At 64.8% G+C, this 17,834-nt stretch overlaps 2 protein-coding genes across 2 annotated transcripts in view; one reads left to right on the forward strand and one right to left on the reverse strand.

Annotated features, from left to right (window-relative positions):
- Positions 1 to 17,834, reverse strand: part of DIPK1B (divergent protein kinase domain 1B) — a 170,336-nt gene that overhangs the window by 127,982 nt on the left and 24,520 nt on the right. The window lies entirely within an intron of this gene.
- NOTCH1 (notch receptor 1) overlaps positions 12,553 to 17,834 on the forward strand; it is a 42,984-nt gene continuing 37,702 nt past the window's right edge. Inside the window, exons 1-2 of the mRNA XM_059410296.1 lie at positions 12,553 to 12,662; positions 14,349 to 14,430. Of these exons, the coding sequence (XP_059266279.1) occupies positions 12,602 to 12,662; positions 14,349 to 14,430 (143 nt within the window). The 5' untranslated portion in view covers positions 12,553 to 12,601. The remainder of the gene's footprint in view (positions 12,663 to 14,348; positions 14,431 to 17,834) is intronic.

The raw sequence follows: 17,834 nt of genomic DNA on the forward strand, positions 1-17,834 counted from the left end.
GTGCGACTGTTGATCTTGGGGTCCGGGGTGCAAACCCCATGCTGGGCATAGAGTGCACTTAAAAAAAAATTATTTTAAAACGGCAAGCAGTCAGAGTGGTGCCCACTGGGACGAGGCCGGGCACGGTCATTCCACTGCCTCCCCGCCACCCGAGCTGCAGGACTGGAATGCCCTGCTGGAGCCCCGCTTCTGGGACCACCCCTGCCTCGCGGGGAGGGAAGACCCGTCTGCTGCCGCTCTGGGAGTGGGGTCGGGGGAGGACTGAACCTCGCCCATCCTGGGACACTCGCTGGGCCTGCTCGGTGCCAGGCCCTGCGGATACTGGCTGGACCTCCCTGCCCACCAGAGCCCGGAGGCAGTACCCAAAGGCAACGGGACTGGAGCCTGGAACTGGAGCTCCCAGGGGTCCGGCTCAGCCCTCCGCCCCTTCCTCGCTCAGCCCTGCTGGCCTTGGGAGAAGCGCTGTCTGGACCCCCAGGTGCAGAAGCGAGTCCTCCTCGAAGGTCATCGCCCTGGAGCTCCAGGCCGTTTTCAGGGCCGGGACGCCAAGCCCCACCCACGTCCTCATTACGGCCCCACAGGCTGCGGGGCGGGCAAGGAGGTAGCAGGGGGCTGGGGCCCTGGTGTAGACCCCACAGCCAGCCATGCGTCCCGAGGGCCTGGGGCTCAGAAACCGCCTCTGGGGGAGCAGGTGGGAGGCCACGCACCAAGGGGGGGGGGCGGTCCTGGCTGTGAGAACTGGCCGCTTCCCACCCAACTCCCCTCCGGACCCCCTGGGGCACATGCTGACCCAGGGACAGACGCTGAGGGCCTGGGTGGAGGGCCTCTACGTCTGGGGTGAAAGTCGAGCCCATAAACCACACGGTTTTGTAAGATGGTCCATACCACAGACCACGAATGGGAGCAGACTGTGGCAGGAACCCACGCGACTGTTTCTCCAGCAGCCGGGGTGTCTTCCTTCCCACGTGGGCACATCGTGGGCAGGTCGTGCCTTTGAGGCTCTGGCCGCTCTGGCCAGCTAGAGCACTGGGCTGAGGCCACGCCGTGCTCGGCCCTCCCCACCGCCCATCACAGAGCCAGCATCTCTAACACTGCTGGAACTTTCCACAGACATGACTTTCAACAGCTGCACGTCCTCGGTCAGGCAGATGAGCGCTGGTCTCCGAGGGCGCCTCCCATCCGGGCTGATCCCGGTCTCTGACGGTTACCCCGACTGCCGCCGGAGGGGCCTGGGAGGCAGGCTCTCGGGCTTCGCCGAAGCTCCTCAGGACAAGCTCCCGGGGGCAGAACACCACTGGCTCCGGACCACGGACGTCTTCTACTCATCACTGCACAGGGAAGCCACCTGGGACGGGGCCGGACCATCCGCTGAGCCGTCCTCTGCCCACACCGCAGAGGCCCGGGAGACATGTGCTCTGGCTGAGCAGGGTACCTGCGCGGAGCTCACCCAGTTTCAAAGAATTCTCACACCGTGGGATGCCAGGGTCCGGTTTCCCCTGGGAGTGGTGACTCAGAGGTCCCCAGAATCCACCAAGGTCTGGGGTGTGCTGACAAAGGCGAGCTGTGGTCAAGGCCAGGCCACCAGACCCAGAAGCAGAGACCGGCTGCTGACCCCTGGGGTCACCTCGAGCGGGTCTCCTCCCCGCTGGGCCTCAGCTTCCCATGCACAGCTCCAGCTGGCAAGGAGGGGCATAGGACTAGGGGCCATGCTGGGGGCGGGCACCAGGCCCCTCCGCAGATGGGGCCCCCACCCTGGGGCCGGGCCATAGCGAGCCCTGAATGCTGGCTGGGAAGCTGGGGCTTCATCTGGGGTGTCAAGTAGGCGCTCCCCAAAGCCACACATCCCAGGTCCCTAGCATTGGGACCCAGCAGCTGGGAGACAGAGACATTGAGAAGTCATCATTTCCTGCTCGTTTTAAACATTTTGTGAGACCCTTTGACCCAGCCCTTTCCTTTCTCCCCGCGCCTCCTGCCTCCCGTTGATTTTCCTGTTTACTGTGCCCCAGAGTCTGGCCCTGACCCGGCTTCGCTGGGGCCAGTTCCCGAAAGGATGGTCGGAAGCCATCTCCAGCTTCAGGCCCCCAGGTCCTGAGCAGCGGGGCTGGCTGGGGCAGGGTCCTCTCCCACTGCCAGGTCGAAGTCCTCCTGGCTTCTCCAAATCCGCTTACGTTCCTTCCTGCAGAGGAAGGGCCCTGTAGGGGGGACAGGCCCCCCCCTTTGCCCCCTCCTCCGTCAAGGGCCTCCAGCTAAGCTATAGCAGGCCACCTACCTGCCCACAGCCTGTGAGGCTGGGGCTCTTGAAGGCCAAAACCCAGTGCCCAGAGCAAGGTGCACAGCTTGGCCCAGGCTTTGTTCAGTAAATGCCCGCAGTTGTGAATGTGAACCAGTCGGAGTCCGGGACCCAAGGAGGACTCACCCATCCTGACAAGCACATTTGCAAGGGTCAGTCTGGTTTGGGAGCAGGGTGGTGGTGGCCCCTGCCTTCCGAAGTCTAGAACAGCCCCTTCTGGGGGATGCTGTGGAGGTGTCTCGGGGATGGCATGCTTCTGGGAAGGGCTCCACACGATCCTATAAGGGGACTCGAGTGCCTGCCTTGCTGTGTGAACTCCCACATGCCCGAGGCGGCTCCGGCTGCCCAGGACGGCCTGCGGTCAGGCCGCGTGGACCATCAGACCAGGAGAGCCTGAGGTCGTCCTAACATCTGGCATTCCCAGCCTGGGCTCACTTTTCAATCCTTGGCCAGACCTGTGGGGTGAGTGGGGTAGGAAGGAATAGTCCCGTTTTCTAAAGAGGAAAAGTAAGGCTCTGAAAGGTGAGGTGACTCCTTCAAGGTCATGAAGGCAGGGAGTGGCAGGACGAAGCTTCGGACCCGGGCTTTCTGCTGTCATCGAAGGAGAGGACAGTCCTGGGGGACGTTTCCTGTCCTGGGGGGTCGGGCAGGATGCTGGGGACAGGGGCCGTGGGCTGAAGAGCCCAGTGCCAGGGGAGGCTGTTGCCCCCAAGGGCCAGGCTGGTGCATCTGGCTCCCGGCCAGCTCCCAGGCTGGGCTCGAGGCTGGGCAGTGTCCAGGAGCCTCACGGGGACACACAGCAGCCTGGCTGCCAAGGTGGGAACTTTCTTCGAAGTATAAACAGAAACAGTGGCCTCTGGGGGCCTCTGATGCTTGCTGTGTGGCTCTGAGATCCCCCGAGCGGAAACACCTGCTCAGCCCCAGGGGCGCAGGGGGCCAGCACAGCTCCGTGCGTGAGAGCGCGCCAGGTAGAGCCGGTACGCCCTCCCCTCAACCGGCGGCCGGGCCACACAGCCCCTGCTCCACTCGGCAGAGGAAGTGAGTAGGGGGGCAGCAGGAGGACGGGTGCCCAATGCTGGGCCTGGCTGGGGAGGGGCTGGCACTGCGGCCACCCCCTGGGCCAAGATGGCCTGGGGAGAAAGCAGGGGCTTCAGTGTCTGCTGAGATAGGTGGCGGCCAAGGGGCTGCACTCGGCCCCAAGAGGGCTGGCCACGGGGGCTTTCTCGGCCTGGGCTGGCCTGGCAGCGGTGCAGAAACCAGTGAGTGGGCCTCCTGGAGGAGCTGCTGGCTGCTGTTTGACAGGTTAGAGGGTCAGCTCAGGAAGCCCCGAGTGGTCATTCACATGCCAGCTGGACAGGCCAGCAGCAGCTTGCCCTCCCTGGAGAGTCCCCGGCTCAGCGTCTCTTGTGGAAGATGGACTCTGTCCTGGCCAGCCTGGATCACATGCCCCCTCTTGGGTATGGCTCAGAAGGCCACTCAACTGTACTCATGCGTTCGTCCACACTCTGAGTGTCCGCATTGTGCCGGACACTGCAGCTACCCCCAGCTTGTCCCCCCTGATCCAGGGGCATAAACCATGTTGAATGAAACCTTATGGAAAAAACTACCATTCCTGCCCCTAATGGTGGGCCTAGCCATCAGGTGGGGCGCCTGAGGAAGGTGCCTGGAAGAGGAGCCCTGGGTGCTGGCAGCCACACGGTCCAAGACTGTCCCCCTGGGGTTCTAAGAATGAGAGAAGCGCCTGTTTCATTTTAAACGTGGCCTCTGCTGGGCGTCGCAGACGGCGGGACTTTCTTTAGGCTCGTTCTTCGTGTTTGAATTTTTACAATGGGGGAAAATACCGTTTTCTTTTGTGTAAAAAAAATGTAACTGATAAATACAAACATGTTTGTTTTTCCCCAGTTGGTGTTGAAGTGAGAAAAAAAAGTAACTTCGCACCCAGAGATGAGGGTAGGGGGCCAGGCCACTAACGGCTGACGGTGTGGCCCCGTCCTCGGGCACTCTGCCTCAGTTTCCCCCTTGAGGAGCTGCAGCTGCCACCGGCTTGCTGAGACCAGGAGGAGGATGCCCCCTCAGAGGCCAAGTTCTCAGGCCATCCAAGTCTCTGCCCTTCCGGTCCCTGACCTTGACCTGCATCGCTCAGGGGTCACAGCCCTCCCACAGCCGAGTGGAGGGGTCCAGGTGGGAACAGGGCCCTAGGCTCTGGGCTCCAAGGAGCTGGGGCCTCCCATTGGGGTGGGGCAGGCCGGCGGGCTCCCTGGAGGCAGCACTAGCCAGGACGGGGCTCCCCACACCTCACGGCACCATCCTTCCTCAGGGCCTCATGGGACAGAGGCCAGGACTGCTGTCAACACAGGGCCCAGCTCAGGAGTGGGCCACACGTGCCACGGGGGCAATCCGAGGTGGGGAGGGGGCAGGTGCCTCTGGGAAATGGGCACCGGCTCCTCCCCCTCTGTCCAGAGGGAGGCTGTTCAGAGCCTCAGGCCATCCCTTGGGCTCCTGGGTTCCTACGGGGTGTCCTTGGGCGCTGGTACCCTTCTTGACTGGGCAAGGCAGGGGAGAAGCGCCCACAGCACGGCCCCACGGTCCCTGAGTCCTATAGGCCCCCGTGCCGGAACCCGCCCCAGGCTCGGCCTCCCCTGCTGCGTGCGGCCCTGAGCACAGGCCTGTCTGGACCCCTCGCAGGGACAGGAGGGGATCTCAGAAAGCCGTGACCGCTTGGCCAAGGCCAGCAGCCGCGGGCAGGAGTGGGGCACCTGCACGGGGAGCTGCCTCCCTGCCGTCCAGTCTCCGTGGAACCAGAATCCCACATGCCCACTGAGGGAAGGACGAGATGAGGTTCTGGGGTTCCACACGCCCGCTGCTGGGCTGGGAGCCTGGGTGGCAGCAGAGGGAGCCGACCCCACTCCCCGCTTTCCCACGGCTCCCCGAGGTCAGAGTGAGGAACCGCGGGACATCGGACCGGGGGGATGGCGGCCTGGCCCAGGCTGGGGCTTCAGGGACCAGTTTATTCAAATTTAAGAAAACCAACCCCTTCCTCAACGTGCAGAAACGGGAAGCGTGACGCCTTGGAGGACGCCTCAGCCGGTCTCCGGCACGGCCAGGCTCCTTGGGGAAGAAGCACACGGAGGAGACCAAACCCTCGGACGGGCTCCCTGGAGCTTGGGGACTGGCACCCACCCTCGCTGACATCCCTTCTCCATCCCTCAGGGCCGCTGTGTCCTTTCCTGGGAAGGGTCAGGCCCTGGGCTCAGACGGAGCAGGACGGACGGATGGACGGAGCAGGACGGATGGACGCGGCAGCTCGGCTATGAAGCTTGCCCGTGCATTTCTTCCGTGTGTTTCCTGGAAAGCCTGGAGCCCGCGACCCGGCCTCAGTCACGGGGTCAGGCTGTCATCTCTCGGCCTCCCCGCGACCGGGCACCACGGCACAATGGACACAGTGGACACAGGGGCGTCTCCCTGCTTGCTGTGGCGGGGAGGTGAACCCCCTTACATCAGGCATCTGGGTGCCTGTTACAGCTGAAGCGGGACCGGCTGTGCCCATGTGCCCACGTGCCCACGGTGGACCGGGAGGCAGGGGACCGAGAACCTCTGCCCTCTCCACCCTCCTGGGATGCCCCAAAGCCACCTATGAGGGAACCCCAGTTACACTGCCCTCAGCCCTCACGTCAGTCCCTAGGGTCATGCTCCCACACCCAGACCCCCACACCCAGACCCCACAATCCCCTCCCCCACCGCCCCGAGCAGGGCACCGGCCTGAATGCAAGTCTGGAGTGGGGGTGCTTGGCCCAGCCCCAGCACCCCGGACCTGGCCTAACAGTGGCCCTGGGCGCCAGTATCCAGGTCCTGGCCTAGGCTGCAAGGCCCCCCATAGACAGACACACACCCTAATCCCATCAGGGTCTGCCTGCTGGTACTGGCCCTGGGGAGAGTATGCTGTCTCCCTTCCGCAGGGTGACGGGCCGGGGCGGAGCGCTTTGATCTGATCTGCTCCATGCAAAGACCCTACAGTGGCTGAGGAACCCCGAGACAGGCTGGGGCGGGCCAGGAGCACTCGCCTCCAGCTGGGCCAACGCACGCCCACCACAAGAAAGACTTGCCTTTCCTTGCTGATTTTTGAAAATTATTGCACCAAATGTTTACCAGTGAAACGCTGATTGTGATGATAAGGAGGCTGGGGGAGCCAAGAGAGAGCGCCCAGGGCGGGAAAGAGAAAGGTCGCAAAACCCCCTTTCTGGGCACGGAGCTCCAATCCCAGAGCATCCGCTGGAATTTGCCACCAAAGAGCCTGTTTTTATTTAAATGGCCCTGAGCGAGTCTCTGACTAAGCTAACATTCCCACGCCAACACTCAGGCGTCTCTCGTTTTTGGCCGACTTTTTCCTTAGCTGTCAAGCAGAAATATAGACGAATTCTGGTCTTACTTAAGGACGGGGTTGGGGGGGGGGGGGGAGGGGTTTCCCTTCCCCCGGGAGACGCAGAGCTAGCTCCAGCTGGGCTCTACCTGCCGCCCTCTGAGCTGCGGCTTGCTGCAGGAGCACACGTGCCCCGGTGTCCTGTGGGCCGAACCCCGATTTCCAGCCCCCTCGCTCTCTGGCTCACTCAGTGGCAGGGGGCGGGGGGGGGGAGTGTGGGGGAGGACGGAAGTTCTCAACATGTTTAAATGTGTCGGGAGCGAGCGGGGGGAGCCTGAGAAAGAGGCTGAGGCCAAGCATGGTGGAGCCCCACCTGGGCCGCAGGGCCGCCCGCCTGGCCCCTCTTGCGCAATTCTTCCCGGTGAAAATAAAAGTGGACTGACTTTTAAAGGGAAATTTCCAGCTATTTTTAACCCCAGAAAGGAAGAAAGGGAAAGAGGAGGAGGAGACCGGGAGAGAGGGAGGGGGAGGGAGGGGCCCTCCCTGCGCAGCCGCCGGCCTTTCCCGGAGTGACTCAGGCCTGGGCTAAGCCGCCGCCGCCGTTTCTGCCGAGCCTGAGGGGTGGGGCTGAGCAGTTTCGTCCCCTGGGGCCCTCTCTTTTTGGAGAAAGTTCTGGGCTGCAGCCCACCCGCTGGGCAGGGTGAAAGGTCCCCAGAGCTGTCTTCCTCGGACCCCCTTCCCCTCCCCTGCAGGTTCTGAGGGGTCCTGGACCCCATGGGGTGAGGACTGGTGTGGGCAGAGCAGACCCTGTTGCCGGGCTGGGCTCCACAACCACACTCAGAGCATCGGTGTCCTGTCCATTCCCCCGGGGCCTGGGGACAGCTTCCCTGTTGGGGCCCAGCCCCCTTGGCCAGCCCCTGCCTGGAGGGTCATGTCTGAGCTCCAAAACCCTCTCAGAGCCTGTGCCCATGAGGTCCCTCCTCCACAGGGTTCCCCTGATTCTTTCAGCATCCAACCAGTACCCTGGAGTCCCCACAGAGCTTTCCTCCTCGGAGCCTCAGCCTCCAAGGGACATCCAGAGGTGAGCCACCAAACCCTGAGTGTCCCAGCCCCAGGCCCGGCTGGGCTGGGTTCCAGTTCTGTGGCCCGCTGAGGGGATCCAGGGGCCTGGAGAGGTCCGCGCGGGGCTCCTCCTTCTCAGGGCACAGGACGCCATGCCATGCCCAGGGCCACCTGCAGTGGGGGGTTTCTGCTCTGAGCAGTGCAGGGGCTGCTGGGAGAGGCAGGTGGTCTCTGTCAGGCTTTGGCTCCCCAGCAGCCCGTGTCTCAAGTGACAAGTCTGTGGTCGTCACAGGCCACACCAGCCCATGCTCACTAGCTCACCTGCTCAGGAAGGCCGGCTACCTGTTCAGGGACTTGCCCGGGCAATGCACTCCCCGGGCTCCAGGCCTGCCTCCGTGATGCCAACCGTCCTTCCTGGCGCTCACTGGCAGGGCCTTGGGCCTCCTGCGCAGTGACCACCCGCAGGCAGGGCCCGGTGCAGAGCCCCAGGTTCCTGCTAGTCACAGCTGCATGGGGAGTGACAGACGTCATCCGGGGGCTCTGCGACGGCTTCCTTAGGAAGAGAAGACTAAGGGGTGAGGGGTCATTTTGGCAGAGGACGAGACATGCAGACAACAGAGCAGGGCTCTGACCCATCGCTGACCGGCCCCCAGGGAGACGCCCAGCCCCTGCAGGTGGCCCCAGCCAGCCCGCTCCTCTGTCCGACGGCCGGGTACACACCTAGGCCGAACCCCTGCATGAGGAGCAAGCGGCAAACGGGCAAGTGACTGTAGAGCCCGGCCGAGGCCCTTCCTCCTCAGGACAAGGGGGAGCCCTCCAAGGTCTACTTGAACCCATCCCCAGGAAAGCACAACAGCACGCTAGGGGCCCCGCAGCCAACGCAGGGGACTAGGTGGCTAGCCCCGCCTGTCCACCCGAAACAGGGCCACAAAGCCCTAAGTCCACACCTTGGGAAAACTCTCAGCTCTCTGGGAAATGCTCCTGCTTGGTCGCAAGGAGGAAAAAGTAGATAGGACTCTGGAAAGGATGTGGCAAAAGAGCCACTGAGGCCCAGGGGGCAGTGCTGGTCCCTTGGGGGGCCAGTGGCCAGAGTCTGGTGCTGGGCCCGCACCTGGCGTTGGCTGGCTGTGGCTGGGGTAACAGGCTGGACACTCCTCAGGCCCCCGGACTCTCTTTACAAGAAGGTCAGATATGTTTTACAATCAGCTTCAAAAGTTGGTGAGTGAGGCCCTGCCCCTGTGTTCTGCAACCTTCCCACAGCTGCTCTGGAGGGCACCCCTCCCCCAGGTCAGGCCAGTGCCCCTGTTACGGGCCAGACCCAGACCCTCAGTCCAGTTTGTGAGCCCTAGCTCCTTCCCCTTTGCTTCAGAACCCCTGAATCCACACCAAACAGACCTGGGCTCACACCCTAAGTCCCACCAGCTGCCCCTACCTCTCGAACCACATCGGTGGTGCCCACCTGGCCCACCGCAGCCCTCCAGGGGCCCACCTGCTGTTGCGGACGGACGCCCAGACCTGGCCTGGCCAGGATCCAGCCTTGGCCTAGCTTTTCTGAAAACTCAGGAGCATCTGCTTGCTTTTCCCCAACCCCCCAGGGCTACGAGGGGCTCCGGGGGGCCCAGAAGCACCCAGACCGACCACAGCGGGAAGAGCGGGCCCAGCACCCCCCACCAGGAGACTTGGGCCTCGCCGCTCTTTAGAATCCTGGGGAGCTCTAAACACATTGCCCCCTGCCCCCAAAGCAGGCTGAGTCACTGCTGACCACCCCCTTGCCAAATGGGCCGGGAGGGGTTTTCTTATGGGGGCAGGAATGGCCCAAACGTCAGCATGGCCTCCCCAGCCCGCCCTGACCATGGCACCCCAGCATCTGGACGCAGCAGGGAGAGGAGCGGACCCAAATCAGTCTGCTGAAGGTGGGCGTGTGGGGCCCTTCTCTCCGCTGGGGCCTGAAAGCTGGCCAGGGGAGACACCGAGAACCTGAGCTGGCCCCTGGCCATGGCCAGCAGCCCCTCCAGAAGCCAGCCCTGCAGCCTCACCCCTACTGGTTCAAGCTCCCCAGCCAGCCCCCTGGGGCCCCTTGCCCAGAAGCCTTGTCTCAACCGGGAGCCTAGCCCCTCACCGCCCCACCCCCCACTCCCCATCAGGTTTCTGGAGTGGCCTGTGCCCCACATCTACCATCCACATGTCCTCGCAGACTGGCCGAACCCTCCCCTCCCCTCCCTGCCTTCCAAACCCCTGGCCTGGAAAGTTTGATCAAGAGTCAGGCTAGGCCTGAAAACTCAGGCTTAATTTGTGAATGAGAGAGCTCTGGATCCCCATGCGGGGGGGGGGGGGGGGGGGGGGGGGGGCCCCCCCCCCCCCCCCCCCCCCCCCCCCCGCCGGGGGCCGCCCAACACCCCCCCCCCCCCCCCCCCCGCATGGGGATCCAGAGCTCTCTCATTCACAAATTAAGCCTGAGTTTTCAGGCCTAGCCTGACTCTTGATCAAACTTTCCAGGCCAGGGGTTTGGAAGGCAGGGCGGGGTGGGCCATGGGGGGGGGGGTGTTGCTGCCCACCCCCACCCGCCTCAGGCCAGCCCCTGCCTTGGCCAAACACAAACCCTTCCCAGCCCCAGCTACTCTGGCTTTCCTGGGTCTCCTTGGCCCCTCTTGCCCATGGGGGTGCCCCAGGCAGCAGGTGGCACAGGGGTTGGAAGCCTGGGAAGCCTGGCTGTCCTGTCTACCAGGGGCTGAGGAGAGCCCTGGCTCCTGGGAGAGGCCCAGAGTGGAGTTAGCACAACTGGGCAGACCCAGGTAGTGCTCCCCTCCTCAGGGCTCCCTCCTCCTCTACCCCCTCCAAGGCTCCCTCCTCCATCCTTCCTCCAGAGCTGCCTCCTCCCCTGGAGCTCCCCCCTCCACTCCTCCTTCCAGTGCTCCCTCTTCCCCTCCTTCCTGAGCTGCTCCAAGGCAGGAGCATGAAAACCTGCTCCCAAGCCAGGGCTGAACATTTGGCCCAAAGCCCATTGACAGAAAGCAGGGCCCCAGCTGAGGGCACCCAGGCAGTGGCTCAGGGAGGAGGGGGTTTCTCCTGAAGCCTTCAGTTCTTCCCCAAGGGTAGAGGGGGTGTGGTGCGCAGAGCCCTGTGCCTGTGGGCTAGGAAGGGGGGACAGAGAGGGACTTTGCAGCCACCCTCTTCCTATAATGAACAATCTGCTCCTCCAGGCCCCCGCTGCTCTTACATAAACATGTCTCTGCCTCCAGGCGCCTCAGCTCCTGGGCACTGGCCCCAAGAGAAGTTACCCCAGGCTCTGGGAAGTGCAGCCAGCTTCTGGGGGGAGATGGGGGCATCTGCCCTGGCCTGGCCTGGCTGTCCCTCCAGCACTCACAGCATCCCAGCCACCACCAGTGCCACACACAAGCCCCTCGCGATAGGTGCGCTGAGAAGAGTTAGGTGTCCAGTCGGCCACCACCAGCCATCCCAGTCTGCCCACGCTGCGGTGCTCCTGGTAAGGGCTGCTTCGCGGCCAGCCCCGGGGCTCTGCGGACGTGCAAGTGCTGCTTCCCCAGGCTCCTTCACCCAGCTAGTGCCCTCTCAGCCTTTGAGGCTCCCCTCTGGCAGCACCTACCCCAGGAGCCCCCCCAGGACGCGGCGCCGGGTGCTTGTGCCTCCTCCCACGGTGCTGACCGCCCTGTGTTGGGACAGGGGTGTCTGTCCCCAGGGCCAGGCCATTAACTTTGGTTTTAGGGGGGACTGTGGCAGACATTTCCAACGCCCAGCGCTTAACCCGGCTGGGCACAGGATGCCCAAATCTGGCATCTCAGCGGAGAAATAAATCATGCGGAAGGAGCACGTGGGAGGCGCCCAGGGCTGCACTGGCGCTAGCAAGGGGACTGGGGGGGCTCTTGCGCTTTCTGGGGCATCTTAGGCTGGAGGCACCAGAAAAGGGGCTGGACTGTGACCAAGGAGCGTCTAGGGGCGGGTCCCTCCTGGGGGAGTGGCAGCGCAATCGTGTGGCCGGGCGTTGGCCCCAAGTTGTCTCCTTGGGGCCCCCAGAACTCTCTTTCCAGAAACCGTAGCTCTGGTGTCACCGTCCCTCGGGGTCGCTAGAGCTAGGGTGTCCGTCGGGTCTCCTGGAGGCTTGCAACTGAGCCCTCAGGGCTGCTGGGAGGAGGCTTACGTACGGCTGTCGGGGGCACGACCTCTCCCGCCCCGGGCCTGGGGACCCCTACGCGGCCTTGGCCGCCCATCCCCACCGCGCACGGTCCCCTCAGACTCCCCAGTGCCCACTCCGCCCGCGCCTCCTCCGCTATTGAGATGCAAATCTTTGCCAATTGTCGCCGAGCGCGGCGACCGTCGAAGCCGGATCCTTCCGCAGTCCGGAACCAAACTTTTTGCCGCTGAAAACTTTCGAACAAGAAGTAGTCCCTAGGGCTGGGCCCCGGCGCCCCTTCGCCCCGCCACGGCCTCCAGCGCCGGGGCACCGGGGGTTCGGGACGCGCGCCCAGCCCGAGCAGAGGCAGGCGGTCGGCGCGCGCGCAGGGGCGAGGCCAGGGAGGGCGAGGGGTGCGGAGGGATCGGCGGGGCGGGCCCGGGGGGCGGGGCCGGGGCGGGGGCGGGGCGCACGGCGGCCCGCGCCTCACTAGTGCCTCGGCCGCGGGAGGGAGCGCAGGGGCGCGGGGCGCGGGCGCGGGCGCGAGCGCAGCGGAGGAACGAGCGGGGGAACGAGCGGGGGCACGAGCCGGGCCCGGAGGCCGCGAGGGTCCCAGCGCCGCCCGCCCGCGGAGAAGCGGAGAGCAGCCGCGGGCCGCCGCCGCCCGCTCGTGGGACCGTCCGGCGCGCGCCCGTGCGCCCGAGCCCCGCCGTCCCGGCGCAGGAGGCCGCCACCCGGCGCAGCGGGCAGCGGGCGGGCAGGCATGCGGCCGCTCCCGGCGCCCCTGCTCTGCCTGGCGCTGCTGCCCGCGCTCGCCGCACGAGGTAGGCGCCCGCCCGCGAGCCCGCAACTTTCCGCGCCCTCCGGAAACTTTGGCTGCGACCTGCGCGCGCGCCCCGGGCGGCGGGGAGCGGGCGGCCCGCGCGGGGAGGGGGGACCCGGCGACCCGGGACTCGGGGAAAAGGACCGAGCCTCCCCCGCGCCGCCTGCCCGACCCGGGTGGACCCGCGCCGCCCGCGCCTGGAGCCGGGTTTGAAGCCGGGCGTGGGGCGCTGGGGGCCCCCGGGGCCCCGGGAGGCCCAGCCCTGGGCTCGCCCTCCGTCAGCCACGCGTGGGGCTTGCCGCCGGGGCAGGCGGGCGAGCTGCCTACTGCTTTTCGATTTGAATCGAGTCGGTTTTGGTTTCCTGTTGCTTTGGGGGCCAGTATCTTTTCCCTTGCCGCTGGCCCGCGCCGCGGGCGGATGTTGGGGCGCAGAGCGTGGGGTCCGGGCCGTCGCGCTGCCCTGTGCGGCGCGGCCAGGCTGCCGGGCGTGGTGGGCAGTGGGGCGCTAGGCGAGCCGGCCTCCTCCCCACTCAGGACAGTTGGCGAAGGGCCGGGCGAGGGCCGCGGACCCGGGGGTCTCCTTCCCACGGGCGATCGCTGCCTCCAGCCAGGCCCCCCGGCGGTCTGGCCGGGGCGGGGGCCGGGGGTGGCGCGGGGGTGCGGAACCCCCAGCCGGGACTGGCGGGACTTTCACTTTGCGGAGTTGGAGCTTGGAAATCCTGCGAGGGTGAAGGGGGACGTGGAGGAGGCGCGCCTGTCCCTCTCCACTTCACGTCGAGGGATCCAGTGGAGATTAATTCCTCTCTGGCCCCTAAAAGTTGGAGGGGAGACTTAGCACCCCCCTCCAGGAGGTGGGGTCCCAAGTCACACCCGTCCCCACCCCGGAGGGGCTTATTTTACACTGCGCTTATTTTACACTGCGCTGGCAAGATGGGGAGGCAGCGACTGGCTTAATCCCTTCTGGGGAAGGGGGTCGAATTCCTTCCAAACGCGTGTCTTCATTCCCCTCCCCTGGGTGAAGCTGAAGATGCCCGCCCCCCAGGGGCAGGTATTGGGTATCCTAGAGGCGGGGCCAGGTCCCCGAGGTGAGGTGTAGCCCGGTGTAGCCCGGTGCCCCAGGAGGCGGCCCTGGTGACAATGGGCTGCTCTGATTCCTAGGCGGGCGGGGCGTCAAGCCTCGCAGCTGTCGCCTTTTCCCACGAGCTGGGGCTGGGGGCAGTGTGGCCACCCCACCCCTCAGCACCGCCCCCTCACAGAACATGTTTGAACAGCAAGACAGTCCTGGTGGCTGGATAGGGGCCCAGCCCCCCTGGGCTCCCCGCTGAAGCCCCATTGAAGAGGGGTTGGGGATGCTTGGGAGAGTGGCCCAGGGTCATGTCAGATTTCTTCACTGTTGTCCAGATGGCATTTCAGGCCACCCTGTCCACTTTGAGCGTGACCTGCCCACCTGCCACCCAGCCAGCCTTTTGCCCTTCCTCCCCATTTCTGACCACGGAACTCTGGGCAGAGTGTTGAAGCCCCTCGGGGTTCACATTTGGGAGTTTCTGAGGCCCCCTGCCCCCAGCAAGCCCATGATGACGCAGAACCTTGTAGGTAGAGGGGTGGCGATGCCACTTGGGGGGGCCCCTTCCCTGGGTTCAGGGCCCTCCCGCCGCCCAGGCTGACCTGTCGTCTTGCCCCTCCCCAGGTCTGCGATGTTCCCAGCCCAGTGAGAACTGCCTGAATGGCGGGAAGTGTGAAGTGTTCCCCAACGGCACCGAGGCCTGTGTGTGAGTACGCACCCCTGCGCCCCTGTGGGGACCTGTTGCTTTTGTCGGGAGCAGAGACCCTGCCTTGTGCATCAAGGGCCAGCGGGGACAGAACACTAGGCCATTGTCTTGTGGAGATGGCCCAGAAGGCTGGGCGCGGTCACGTGCTACTTTTATTGGACAAAGTCTGGCAATTACTTAATCACCAGCAATTACACTGTGTGTGCGGAGCTGGTCCGGCTGCTGGAGGTTCGAGCACGCCTTTATGGGCCACCTTGGACTCCTAGGGTGTGCTCGGTGGGAATTCCTGGTACCCCATTTCTCCCTAAAGTCCCTGAGAAACAAGTGACCCGCCGGAGAGGCTGTGGGCCTTCAGAGAGGCCCGGTCCCTGGGGGGTGCCTCCTCTGGGCAGTGCCTCCGAGTCAGAAATGGGCTGGTTCAAAGCCAGACCCGCCCCTCTGGGCCTTCCTGGCTCCCCCTATCTGACCTCAGGGGAGATTGGGGAGCTCATCCCCCAGGTTGGGGGGGGTGCGCGTGCCTGCCAGGGCTCGGTTCTGTCTTGGCATCTATAGCTCCAACCTCCCCCCGCCATCCCCCTACCCCCCACCCTCCGGCCCATCACCCCACCCATTGGCTGCTGGGCCTTGGTCCCTGAAGCTGGGGCAGGAATGTGTGTTGTGGGGTGCGTTCCCGCGGCTCGCCCGTTTGGGAAGGGGGCTCCTGGTTCAGTCTCGCACCCGGCCTGCCCGTGCACACCGGCCGCAGAGGAGTGTTTCTGTTGTGCCGTTGGCCTGCGGCTTGACTTGGTGAGGTGGGAGTCCAAGGAGGCGGTTGGTGGCTGGAGGAAGGGCCTCTCCTCCCCTGGGGTGGGGGGCAGGGGCACCGAGGAAGCAGGGGCTCCCCAGCCGGTCCGGGTCCTCCGTCCTCCTCGGGCGAGCTGCATTCCCACTGCTAAGGGCCCCTTCCCTTGACAACCCTTGGCCGGTGGGCAAGCAGCCCCTCCTTCCCTGCCTCCACCCTCCCCGAACTGAAGCCAATTAAGCAGGTCTGTGAGCGGTTTAATAGACAAAGAGGACTGTGTCTTTGTCAGACGCTAATGAATGCACACTACTTTTTTTTTTTTTTTTTTGGTTTTTTGGGTCCTTTTTCTTCTCCTGCAGAAGCCTCACCAACGCTTGATGCCCTAAATCTTGTTTCCTTTCATTCAGAGACCGACAGCTGGGATTCAGGGGAAGCGCGGGGGCTATTGTCGGGAGGCGGATTAATGCCGTGTGATTAATTATGCGTGGCTTCCCAGAATGCATGACTCCCGACTCCCTTCCCGCCGGCCGGCCCTGCTCTGGCAGCGCTCACCCATGGGGCATGGGGGGGGGTGTCCCTGCGTGTCTGCAGAGGCTCTGGGAAGGCAGGAGGGGCGCTGTGCTGGGGAAAGTGGGAGCCATCTTTCATCAGTGCCACCAAGGAGCAGGGACATCCTGGCCCAGGAGCCACTGGGGTCTCCCTGGGCTGGAGCCGGGGCCACAAGGGGGCTGCCTTGGGATGTGGCCCCCTCCTTTCCATTGGGGTGAGACCCTTCCAGGGCACAGAGCGATAGTGCAGCGTGCCCTCCCCTCCCTCTGTCCTAGTACCCTGCCAGCCTGAGCCCAGCCACTGGGGGCTGGGGTGGCAGGCTTGTCTCCCCACTGGGGCCTGAGGCCCCCTCCTCCTTGGCGGGAAGCCTGCCTCGGTCTGGCCTGGCGCTCAGCCGAGCTCGGCCCACAGAAACCCCATTGTGCACACCCCACAGATCCACTTGGAAGACGGAACGGAAGCCCTGTCCTCAGAGGCCCTACCTCTGGGTCGCACTGCGTTGGAGACTGGGGAGTAGGGATGGGGTGCCGGCCAGGCCCAGCTGTGCAGAGGCCCAGGTCTGGACTCGGGATGCCGCTCAGGGACGTCATGGCCACTCCTGTGGTGGGCCCTGGCTCCTTCTGCGCCTGGGGCCAGTGCCTTCTGCTGCGACCTTCTGTTCTCCTTGAGGCGCTGGAAAGTCTGCTGGGTGGGAAGCTGAGCGGGAAAGGCACTTTCTTTCCCCCAAGGTGTGAGGCGGAGGCCCCTGGTGCCAGCCTAGGTAGGAATTTCGACTCTGTAGCATTTATCCTGGACTCTCTCAGAAAGTCCTTGACCTCTCTGGGTCGGTTTGCTGGCTTCCCTATGGAGACGGTAGTGTCCCAGTGCCGGACACGTTAGTACCTGGTGAGTCATATGTTTCCACCCGAAAGAGAAGAAAGCTTCCCCAGAGCCCCACTAGTCAGGTGGCTCTAGGGCTCAGGGTTGGGGAAGAGGTTTTTGTTGGTGTGAAAGCCTTCCCAGGACCGGCACCGAGACTGGTGGGCCAGTGGCTGCCAGGGTCACGGGGCCTGTCCCTGTGGGCCGAGCCCCAGGCCCAGGGCAGTCAGTGCTGGGGGTTGGGGGACACTCACGAGGCCATCTCCTCTTTTCTTTTGTTTGGAGGAAGGAGAAGGCCCAACGGGATTGTTGTCCACTGGGGTGAGCGTGCATCCTCCGTCTGAAAGCCTTACGGTGGGGGGCTGCCCCAGCCGGGGGGCGGGAGCTGATGTCCCAGGATTGCTAAGCTGCTCCCCCGACCCGTGAGAAAGTCTGCTCCCCAGGTCGCCGCCCAGGTGATCGCAGAAACAGGCTGAGCCATCGTGCCTGGAGCACCTGGGAGAGAAGGCCAGCGGGCTGGCGGCTGGGGGCTTAGCTCCAGGACCAGCCCGTGTTTGAGGCTGGCTCCGCCACCCACCAGCTCTATGACCCCGTCGCCGGGTCACCTGAGCTCTGACCCACGACTGATCTCTCTGTGGTGTGAAGATTGAGTAATAGCTGCCGGGCGAGTGTCCGGTCCCCCTGCTTCTCCCTTCGAGCTGACCGGGCGGGTTTCAGGATCCTCGTTCTCGAGTGTCTGGTCGGCCCACCAGTCCCTTCAGAGGCGGCAAAAGGCACTGCCCGGGGAGGGGTTCCCCGGAGCTGGCGGTTTTTTTACTGCCGCTGGCTCGCACCCCCAGTTCCCTGTGCTCTCCCCCAAGATGCTTCTGAGCACCTGTCGGGTGCTGCCCGATGTGCTGGCTGGCGGGCGCTGGTCCGCCCCAGCCTGGGCCCTGGTGGGGGTGATGGGGTGACTTTCCCGGCAACACCACGTGGGTGTGACGTGTCGGGCGGAGGTGAGCGTGGTGGGTGGGGCAGCCTGACCCGGGGCTGACATGGCTCCGGCCTGTGACACATGTGGGTCGGGCACCGGGCGGGGGGAGGGGGTTCCCTGCCAGGATGGCAGAGCACAAAGTGGTGCCTGGCCCTGCCCCTCTCTCTCTCCAAGCCTGTGTCCCTACCCGCCGCCCTGTCGTACCCGCGCTGTCCCCAGCTCTCCCTGGCTGCTCTCCGAGGA

Source organism: Mustela nigripes, chromosome 9 (assembly GCF_022355385.1).
Source record: "Mustela nigripes isolate SB6536 chromosome 9, MUSNIG.SB6536, whole genome shotgun sequence".
NCBI lineage: Eukaryota > Metazoa > Chordata > Mammalia > Carnivora > Mustelidae > Mustela > Mustela nigripes.